Raw genomic sequence first — 11,585 nt, forward strand, 5'->3', positions numbered from 1 at the left:
TGTATATCTGCTATTTTTCAACAGCTAAAGTGACACAGTCACACAGACGCATTCCAGCTATATGGTCTCAATGGATTAAAAGCTAGTATACAGGCAGGGTAGATTTGAGGAAATCCTCTAATCAGAGTGGAACACAATGTAGGTCTAATATCCCAGATATTTTAAGCGTCCAATGAATTCATACATTCCCTATAGTGTGTGGAGGCACCGCTCAAAAATGTCTCCAGAGGGTGCCAGTCTAAGGTGCCGTAGCACTTGCCCCAGCCTCGATACAGGCGTATGCAAAGGCTCAACTTATGTAATTTAGATTTAGCATTTTATGTAGACTTACTGTAGCACTCTATTGTATATACTCATAATTTCATTGTACAGATATTCTACTGTTAGACGGATGTTAGGTCATGTTATGATGGTTATGTTAGAACCATTGCGGCTCGAGAATCCACCACTCCTGAATGAGTGGTGCTGGTGCTGGGAGACTGGTGCAACCAAATCCCGATGACCTTAGGATACATCACTGAGGATACGTCCCAGGTGCATCCATGCGATGTATTTTTGTTTTGTTTTAGGTACTTAGCTTCCTTATGATTCTTAAGGACTATTTAAATCATGTGTTGTTCTTGCTTACTGTAAATCGCTCTGGATTGAGCATCTGCAAAAATGCCTACATTGTAAATTGCAATGGCAACGTGCAGTGGGAGTTTATATATTCCAGGCCGTCGGGCCGTAGAAGGAGAAAGCTGCTTCACCGTATTTTTTTGATGCAATTTATTTAGGCACATCGAGCATGCCAGCAGTGGCTTTTATCGTCCATTTCTGGTAATTTATTGAAGTGAAGAGCTGAACATTTAACAGAGGAGCTATAGGAGGAAGGAAGGTTTTTTTAATTGTCCATTTCTTGTCATTTATTGAAGCAGAATCATGAAGCTGGAGGAGAAGATCCATGTCCTCAGATTCATCTCTGGGATTCTAAACTCCATCTTCCTGGTGAGCAGATATAGGATAGATTCTAAACTCCATCTTCCTGGTGAGCAGATATAGGATATATTCTAAACTCCATCTTCCTGGTGAGCAGATATAGGATAGATTATAAACTCCATCTTCCTGGTGAGCCGATATAGGAAAGATTATAAACTCCATCTTCCTGGTGAGCCGATATAGGAAAGATTATAAACTCCATCTTCCTGGTGAGCCGATATAGGAAAGATTCTAAACTCCATCTTCCTGGTGAGCAGATATAGGAAAGATTCTAAACTCCATCTTCCTGGTGAGCAGATATAGGAAAGATTCTAAACTCCATCTTCCTGGTGAGCAGATATAGGAAAGATTATAAACTCCATCTTCCTGGTGAGCCGATATAGGAAAGATTCTAAACTCCATCTTCCTGGTGAGCAGACAGGATGAGAGCTAGGGTGACCAGATCCAAACTGTTCATTTGAGGGACAGAAGTATCTCTTGTGTGTGACAAGTGGGACGGACAGGGTTGGCAAGTTATTACTTGAGTTGCTATTAAATGTCATATCCGACTATCTGCCTATAATATTGCCTATCATTTTGTTATGAAACCCTTCTGGTGTGGCGTCTAAAATGCAAATGTTGGTCATATATGGCCGACTTGGTGCTGTAGCCTCTAGGGGATGTTTCTCATGTTATTTTAACAGGCTTAAAAACATATATTGCAGGAAAAGAGACAACAAGAGTGCTTTACAACAACAGAAGGCCAACTATTAGGGGACTAACTATTAGGGCAGATGCCTGCCAGTAACAATGTGGGACAGTTGACTAAATATCAAAATATTTAGTCTTTTAGTCTTAGTCAACAAAATGACCACTGGTTTGTATGAGTGTTGTTTTAACCATATATAGCGTGGACTAACTCAATGATATCTTCCCTCAGATTCTAGGACTGAGTATCTTCGGCTGTGCTGCGTGGATCCTGTTCGATGAAAGCGGTTTCCTCTCCTTCCTCACGACTGGTAGCCTCGGAAACACGTCTGGTAACTCAGCCTGACAACAATTATAGGGCTGTCAAAATTAACATTAACTGACTTAGTTAACTAATCTTTAACGCATGCTTACATGGATTAGTATGAATGAGCATATTGAGCATATTGTGAGCTTGTAGATCTGCTATTTTTGCTACAACATATGCAATGTGGCCCTCTGCAGTGAGTGTGGAAATATAGTGGCCCTCTTCATCGTCAAAGTGTCCCACCCCTGGCTTAGATAACATGCCCCATACATCCCATCAGCTAAATGTTCTACACCCATCAGATGAATTGAAACATGCACCAGCATGGCAGGTGCAGTGTACGGACTACATTTGAAACAGACAATGACAAAATGAACAATTAAATGATAGTCATTATCGCTTTCTCGCTGTGTGTGTGTACCTGTGTGTACCTGTGTGTGTGTGTGTGTGTGTGTGTGTGTGTGTGTGTGTGTGTGTGTGTGTGTGTGTGTGTGTGTGCAGATGAGTTGAAGACAGCGGCCGGGGGTCTGTTCGTCATAGGTCTGGTGGTGGTTGCAGTGTTCGCCGTGGGCTGTGCCGGAGTGCAGACTGAGAGCAGAGTCTTAATGATAACGGTGAATTACCCATGATGATACCAGCTCAGTAGCCTCGGAAACCCAGACGTTTTTATTTCCAGGAAGAAAATAAAAGTCTGGTCCATAGCTCTAATGCGTTTAGAGCTATGTTACTCTAAACTTCCGCCGCTCGCATGAATGCAGACCAACCTCTCCTCTTTAGCGTAAATAAAAATAACGTTTTTGCTATACTCACCAAAACAAAGACGGGTTGTGTCATTAGAAAGCCTACTTTCCTTAGTGGGAGCACTCTGAGCCCCCCACCACAAGTATAAACGGTACTTTTTGGCCAGAAAGTGATTTTTTTTCACCAGAGGAAAGATATTCCCTATGAGGCAATTCTCTGGGCAATATCGGTAGAGGGCGCATTGGAGTAACTAAAAGTATTTTTTTCCCGGTGGAAACAAAATCCCCTTTTGGCCAAAAAGTACCGTTTATATGTGTTGTGGGGGGCTCAGAGTGCTCCCACTAAGGAAAGTAGGCTTTCTAATGACACAACCCGCATTTGTTTTGGTGAGTAGCAAAAACGTGCTTTTTATTTACGCTAAAGAGGAGAGGCTGGTCTGCATTCATGCGAGCGGCGGAAGTTGAGAGTAACATAGCTCTAAATGCAACGCATTAGAGCTATGGATCAGAGCTAGGTCCGAGTCCACTCAATAATTCATACAGTAGCGCAAACGTCGATCACTCTCTGCTTATTTCTGATTATCTGCACCTTTGTTAAATTGACGCACACACGTACACACACACACACACACACACACACACACACACACACACACACACACACACACACACACACACACACACACACACACACACACACTCCTCCTCCTCTCCCTCTGTCGCTCTAATCAAATAGTCTCATGTCGCGCAGCTGCGTCTAGATTCTCCCGGCGGATCCTGCCGGGAGCTGCCTATGCCATAGAAAGCATAGGTGGACCCCAGGCTACCAGCTCAGTGGCCTTGTGGTTAGAGTGTCCGCCCTGAGACTGGGAGGTCGGGGTTCAATCCCTGGCCGGGTCATACCAAAGACTCTAAAATGGGACCCAGTGCCTCCCTGCTTGACACTCAGCCTCAAGGGTTGGATTGGGGGTAAGTCCCTACGACATACTAGTCATGTTCAGGGGGTGTACTTGTACATCAAGCTGCCTCACGCTACATAAACAGGAGATAGGCTCCGGCCCTATGGGCCTCATGGCTCGGCAAGGCTACTTACTTATTACCCACGATGCACCTCATTATCTCAGCGTGGGTCATCACACTATAAAGGACAGATCTTCAGCCCATTAAGACCTGGAACGCATCCGTGTCACCTTAGCTTTTAACCACTTTATAGCCATTGTTTTAAACTTTAGCTATATTAAAAAATAATTGAAAATGTGTTGTGACCAGCTTTGTCCCTGGAAAACAGATGGGGGTCGGCGGCGAATTACATAAAGTTTTGGGGGCCCTTGACATGAAATAGTGTGTGTGTGTGTGTGTGTGTGTGTGTGTGTGTGTGTGTGTGTGTGTGTGTGTGTGTGTGTGTGTGTGTGTGTGTGTGTGTGTGTGTGTGTGTGTGTGTGTGTGTGTGTGTGTGTGTGGTTTCCCGTGCAGTATATGAGTTTCCTGGTCATGCTGGTCCTGGGTCAGGCCTTCGTGGCTCTCGTGCTGTATATCAACAAGGACAAAGTAAGTTAGTCCCTCGTCTAAATGGTGCCGTTTTATAGCACTTTACATGGATTGTGCATTACATGGATTTCACATTGTGCATTATACGTTCTAATTAAAGAAGCTTGTATTTGTTTTAATTGTACGTTCTAAATAAAGCAGCTTGCATGGTGATTGGTTGATAAGAAAAAACATACTACAATTTACAATTTAGGCATTTAGCAGACGCTCTTAATCCAGAGCGACTTACATTAAGCAATAACAAAAGCATGGCATACATCACATATATAAAAAAGTAGTTATCATGAATCATGCGTAAACTAAGAACGTAACAGTGGAGTATCTATGTAAACTATACATACTATACTATATCATATATAATACATGTGTACTATAAAGTGCTATGACTACATAAAATGCAATTCTAGAGCTGTCTACGTAACAAGCTATAATTCTGTTTAAAATACTATCTAAGTCTACATAATGTGCTATCTAAGGGGCTAGGCTAGGGCAAGTGCTACGGTCCATGGTGGAGTCTGAAGAGGTGGGTTTTCAGACTACGGCGGAAGATTGGGAGTGAGGCTGCAGTTCTGACTGTGATGGGAAGTGCATTCCATAGTTTTGGAGTCAGAAGGGAGAAGAGTTTGGGACGTGTGGAGCGTTGTCCCGGCGTTTTTAGTGAAGGTACCTCCAGCTTCCCTGCGTTGGCTGATCTGATTGCGCGGGAGGGTTTGTAGGGTACGATCATACTTGTGAGATATGGGGGAGCCATGCCTTTGGTTGCTTTGAATGCCAGCATCAGAGTTTTGTATTCTGTGCGGGCAGCGACCGGGAGCCAATGGAGGGAGCGGAGAAGGGGGGAGACTGCGGCATTTTGGATCAGTTGGAGGGGCTTAAGTGCACATGCCGGTAGGCCAGTAAGGAAGGAGTTACAATAGTCAAGTTTTGACAAGACTTTTGTCTGGATACTCAATTAGGCACCATTTCAAACCATTAGTCATATTGATAGTGTCTCATTTCATTTACTGTTTTAAAGCGGAATACGACAATCTCCATCCTCCCTTCATTGTTTTTTTGTATTATCTTTTCTCGAATCGCTTAGATAATCAAGTATTCTAATCGTTATTTATTTATTTGTTTATTCTGAAATCATGTTTTTTGGAAATTCTAAATTCCTTTTTGACAATCACGTGTTTTATTGTATCTTACATAGTCTTACATACGAGTCCTCGTATAAGCCCCTTGGGCTTCTTGCCTCATCCTAGCACTTCCTCTATAGTGTATGTTTTATTGTATTTTACAGTTTTCATACTGTGCTAAATAAAAATCAAATCGAATCCATTAAAGACAGAGGTTCTTTACTCTGGAATACACACCTACTTATTGCCAACTCCTCATCTTCACTCTATAACTGTAAACATAGATTGAGGGCCAGCCTGATGAAGGAAGCCTCTCCACTTGCTTGTACTATATAATGTAGCCATATGCTACATACACAGACACAAACACGCTTACACATACGCACATTCAACTGCACACAAGTGTATTTGTTGTTTGTCTTATGTTTGATTACTTTGTTTAACTTACGACTAAAATATACAAGAATAGAGCAGAGTAGTTCTGGAGTAGTTCCAACGGATTGTGTGGCCCTGGTCTTTCCCTAATGGGACTGGTCGAGGGTAGCTACTGGGACGCAAGTCGGGACTTGATCACCCCGGCTGGGTCGTCTGAAGGGTATGATGTTCGAGAGACCCGCAACCTCGATGACCTTGGGATACATCACTGAGGATACGTCCCAGCTGCATCCATGCGATGTTTTTTGAGTGGTGTAAACCACTCCTACAACTGGCTTTGTTAGTGCAGAAAAAATGAGCATGGTTGCTATGTTCACCCTGTTCACCCGGGTGTGATTTCATTACGTCAGACATGATTTCATTACGTCAGACAGGCCTTACACCACTCAGTTCACACGGGTGTGATTTTTGTTATACAATCTGTTTATTATTTTAGGGGAGAACAATGTACAGTATAAGCCCTTTATGGGTTTCCATTTTGTCTGTTAATAATGTTACCTTGTGTTGTACTGTTATTGTGCAAATAAATACATCTATAAAAAAAAAGGTAAAAAAAAACAATATAACCACAGGAGCCTCGTAAAAACATACCACATCGCCAATGTATGCAGTAAGCACACAATCCATTGCACCACAGCGCGTTGTGAGCTTGTAGATCGGCTATGGTTTGAAAATGACAGTTTCTAAATGTATAATCACACAATAGGGATGAACAGGTTGAATGTGGTTAAAATCCACTTCCAGTCAGGCTCCTAAATGTATTTTCTCTCCACAGATTGGAGCGAGTCTTGACGCAACGATAGCTGGTGTAATAGTGAACTATGGACACACCTCAGACAGAGAGCCACAAGACATGGTCCTGGACAATGTCCAACGCTATGTAAGTATTCATCCATTTAGAGTAGGCCTGAGGTCGATTAAAAAAGGCTTCTAAATCCTAACACTCTTCTGAAGAACCTATGTTTCTATATCAGTGGTTCTCAAACTATTGGACCCCCAGAATTATCTGTATTTGGCTGCGGACGCTCATATGAAAATATGTTGTTCCAGGGACCCCCCCACCAGAAGCAAAGATTTAAGTTAAAAACGTTCGCTCTGATTTTTCAAAAATAGAAGATCTACAAGCTTGTAGTGCGGTACACGGTGCCGTGCTATGAGCTCATTGCTCAGTGCTATGGGCTCATTCCTGTGGGTCTAGAAGTTCCGGTGACCCCTCGTCACCGGAACTTCAATCATGGATGTGATAATAGTGATTTGGTGTTGCATGTCTTTAAGGCAGGGTTTGATTTGTGTTGATTTCTTTGCTGGAGGGATCGGGAGTAAAATCCATATTTCTGCTATAATACCCCCCCTGCCCTCGCGTATAGCCAGACAACTTTTCCACAATCTCCACAAGGACTTTTTTTTCATCCCCAGTGTAATCCTTTTAGAACAAGTGTGTGTACTCTGTTGCTGTTTGCATTTCTGTCTAATAAAGTATTCAATCAATCAATCAATCAATCAATCAATCAATCAATCAGAATGCTATGACCGGAAGCATTTGTAAATTGTGGGATGAAACAGTGTGGGATGAAACAGTGTGAACAGATGAAACAGTGGGATGAAACAGTGATGAAACAGTGTGGGATGAAACAGTGATGAAACAGTGTGGCCACGTGAGACTAAATTGGCATATTATCAGGGACGTGCAGAGAGTGTCAGAGAGGCAGGGGCTGAAATCCTGCAAGAGGGCACTTTTGGACAAATTTTTTTTAGTGAAAATAGCTGATCTACAAGCTCACAACAGGTCACGCTGCAACGTGTTCTGAGCTTGTAGAGCAGCTATTTTCACTATTTTTGTGGAGCAACCGAGCGCTCTTTAGGTAGTGGAGATGATGTTCAATGCAAATGCTGTGTTTAAGTTCAGGAGACTAAGGGGAAAAAGCAATTGGAAAGGAGGGGCATTTGCATTTCTTTCACCATAGTAAATGCTGTTGTTTTCCTCCTTAGTATCTTTTTTTATGAATCAAATTCTGTTTTTGAGGTATACCTCTGTATAACCATGGGGGGGGGCCATGTTTGGAATGCATTTATAAAGGGGCGGTGCTGTGGGAGGTTCGGCCCTGCCGATTGGCTGGATAACTCCTTCATTAAGAACCAGAGCGCCGGCCGCGAGGAGCTGCTACTTCCTTGTTCCTGTTTCAACTCCACGCGCTGTGCCGTCCTCCCTGGATCCCACACGCTGCTCTTTGGTCTGGGGAACAACAGCTATGTGGAGGTACGACATTTCTTTCACCGTTTAGTAAATGCTGCATTCGTGGTCAGGAGTAGAGAGGGCAGATGGGTAAAAGGGCATGGGTTGAAGCCCCCTTTGATGTCTATGCGTGCATGGAAAGGAGCCCGCTTAAGTGGTTCGGGCATCTGGTTAGGATGCCTCTCGGGCGTCTCCCTAGGGAGGTCCTCGAGGCACGTCCCACTGGGAGGAGACCCCGGGGCAGACCAAGGCGCAGTTGGAGGAAACACATCGACTCACTGGCCTTGGAACTTTTCGAAATCTCGAAAGTCACTAATGTTGCTCTGGAGAGGGAAGTCTGGATCACTCTGGTGGAGCTGTTGCCCCCGCGACACGACTACGGATAAGCGGTTGAAGATGGATGGTCTGATTGTTTATTATTTGAACCCTATTCAGTATTTTAGCTGTGACGTGAGCGCCCCCTCCTGAGATACTTCCGGGTCCTACTTTGTGTCGCTTTTGTGTCCCCATAGAGTTATACTGTGACGCTCCGTCGGACTAAATCTGAGACGAAAACAACCACGAAAGTCTCATTTTACCGCTTTCCTCGCAACAACAAAGCTGCGCTGCTCTCCCAAATCTGGCTGTGACAGGCCGTCTGCCCCACACGGAATACTATCGCCATTTTATTTCATTGTGTCAACTAAATCCTCATTAATGCAAACTAGATTCAACATACTCAAGCCTGCAAACATTCTAAATATGCACCCGAAATATTGTACTGAGCAAATGGACTGTTACCACCTTCAATAATAGTCTTTATTGTCTCCACATCATATATTTTTTTTGTCATGGACAAATTGTACAAAACATTAATAATTCTACTCGAGTTGGAAGCATTAAGACCCATTTTAACCCTCAATGGCTTCCTTTCTGAAAAATAACGTCATTGTAAAAAGATTCACGCGTTTAGATATTCTATTTACAATGAGATGCGGACGGGAGCTGGTGCCACTTGGACCCGGACGTAACGTAGCACTACAAAATGACGTCGGACTTAAATACTGAATATGTTGTTTCCAGGGCTGTGAAGCGCAGATCAATGATTGGCTGGAGGAGAACGCGCTGACGGTCCTAGGGATGGATGCCAGTCTCATCGTGATACAGGTATACCACACTGCAGTGTTGTTTTTGTCGACTAAAACTAAGACGAAAAATGTCCGTCGAGTATACCTTTTTTTTCCACTGATGAAAACTAAATAGAAACTAATCTATGATGACTAAAACTAAGACTGAATGTATTGACAATTTCGTCAACAGATATGTAACTAGACTAAAATGTTAGTGGACAAGAGATCCGGTATAAGTCATTTTACACTTGGTTGCACGCTGAAAATAGCAGATAAACAAACCGGGTTCAAATCCAGGGTAGTTCTGCTTAGTTTGAACTATATAAACCCCACAGGCCTGTAAACTAAACACTTATTTAGTGAACAACAGTTGAATTCTGTCATTATGGCCAGCAGCTCCATAGTCACGTTTTGCTGCATGTATGTGTGAATTAAGCGTCGATCTGCTTCCCAAACAGTTGAACAACAGTGAATATCCCCCTCATTTTACACACATTAAAAACAGATTCAAAATAATGTCATGAATCAAATTAAATCAATCAAAATAAGTTTCAATGAATGAACTAATTCCATGAATTCCACTTAATGAATATAGACGATCTACAAGCTCGTGGATCGTCCATTTTCACTATAGTTTGTGTGGCGGGGAGACATCACATTTCTCTTTTGGATCACGGGCTAAAACGCTTGGGAACCTTTGATCTACAGAACACCTTCTCAGGATATGTAACAAACTGTTAAACTTCTTTGACAGAGAAGTCTCTGTCTCTCTACAGTAGACCGCTTCAGTTAATCCTATGTGTGTCTCTGTCTCTCTGCAGTAGACCGCTTCAGTTCATCCTGTGTGTCTCTGTCTCTCTACAGTAGACCGCTTCAGTTAATCCTATATGTGTCTCTGTCTCTCTGCAGTAGACCGCTTCAGTTCATCCTATATGTGTCTCTGTCTCTCTGCAGTAGACCGCTTCAGTTAATCCTATATGTGTCTCTGTCTCTCTGCAGTAGACCGCTTCAGTTCATCCTGTGTGTCTCTGTCTCTCTACAGTAGACCGCTTCAGTTCATCCTATATGTGTCTCTGTCTCTCTACAGTAGACCGCTTCAGTTCATCCTGTGTGTCTCTGTCTCTCTACAGTAGACCGCTTCAGTTCATCCTATATGTGTCTCTGTCTCTCTGCAGTAGACCGCTTCAGTTCATCCTGTGTGTCTCTGTCTCTCTACAGTAGACCGCTTCAGTTCATCCTGTGTGTCTCTGTCTCTCTACAGTAGACCGCTTCAGTTCATCCTGTGTGTCTCTGTCTCTCTACAGTAGACCGCTTCAGTTAATCCTATATGTGTCTCTGTCTCTCTGCAGTAGACCGCTTCAGTTAATCCTATATGTGTCTCTGTCTCTCTGCAGTAGACCGCTTCAGTTAATCCTATATGTGTCTCTGTCTCTCTGCAGTAGACCGCTTCAGTTAATCCTATATGTGTCTCTGTCTCTCGGGTACGTTGGTTAGACATACTAACTGTCCGACAGGCATTAGTTCGACAACACAGACATGTGCTGCCGGTTACAACTAAACCGTGCTGCGGGTTAAAACTCACCCGAGGCTCCCGACATGCGTGGCAGGTTACAACTAACTAACCCGTGGCAGGTTATAACTAACCCGTGGCTTCCTGTGAGGTTATAGGTTTTGCGTAGGATGTCGGGACTAATGCCTGTCGGACTGCTATAGTACGTCGGACCAAACGGCATACGTAACACACTTCCAGAGAAAGATCTGTCTGTCTGTCTGTCTGTCTGTCGTTCTCTCTCTCTCTCTAGGTGCTCCAGTTCATCCTGTTCGTGTATCTGTACCAGACAGTGGGTGAGAAGACCCAGCTGAAGAGAGCCAAGGCCGTGGTCCACCCACCACCGGAACCAGAACCCCAGCATGACCCGCACTATGAGCAATACCACCCAGAATACCAGCATGACCCGCACTATGAGCAATTCCACCCAGAACACCAGCCATTCCACCCAGAATCTGAGCAACACGACCCGGGGCAGTACTACATGGAGCAGAGTGGAGCGGAGAACCGGGACCCGGGGCAGTACTACATGGAGCAGAGTGGAGCGGAGAACCGGGGTTACCTGTATGATGACAATGGTTACATAGAACCACCGCCACAAGAACAACGTTAAACCACATCCATGTGTGTAAATATTAAAATCATCTTTTGTTTTTGTTATGGGCACAACCAAGCTAAAATAAAATCAAGAGAAAGTGGAGAGAATGAATCTGTCTCACACTATCCATGATTTGTTGTTTATACGTCTCCTTATGCTGTGTTCTGCATCTGGGTTCACTCACTGTCTGCCTTGACACTGGATGTACTAATAGGACACAGCCCATTTACAAGTAACATAGCATATTTTCTTATTTTGTGTGGCAGTAATTGGCTTCTTAGCA

The 11,585-nt window shown here is 43.6% G+C and overlaps 1 protein-coding gene across 1 annotated transcript; it reads left to right on the forward strand.

Annotated features, from left to right (window-relative positions):
• Nucleotides 1-918: 918 nt before the first annotated feature.
• LOC306925271 (CD82 antigen) lies at nt 919-11,338 on the forward strand. Its single transcript, XM_079503998.1, has 8 exons — nt 919-987; nt 1,898-1,997; nt 2,474-2,586; nt 4,186-4,260; nt 6,589-6,693; nt 7,891-8,070; nt 9,109-9,192; nt 10,958-11,338. Exons 1-8 carry the CDS (start codon nt 922-924, stop codon nt 11,315-11,317), a joined length of 1,083 nt encoding a protein of 360 aa, XP_079360124.1. The 5' UTR covers nt 919-921; the 3' UTR covers nt 11,318-11,338.
• The last annotated feature ends 247 nt before the right edge of the window (nt 11,339-11,585 follow it).

This window comes from Electrona antarctica (genome assembly GCF_951216825.1).
Source record: "Electrona antarctica genome assembly, chromosome: 6".
In the NCBI taxonomy this organism is placed as follows: Eukaryota; Metazoa; Chordata; class Actinopteri; order Myctophiformes; family Myctophidae; genus Electrona; species Electrona antarctica.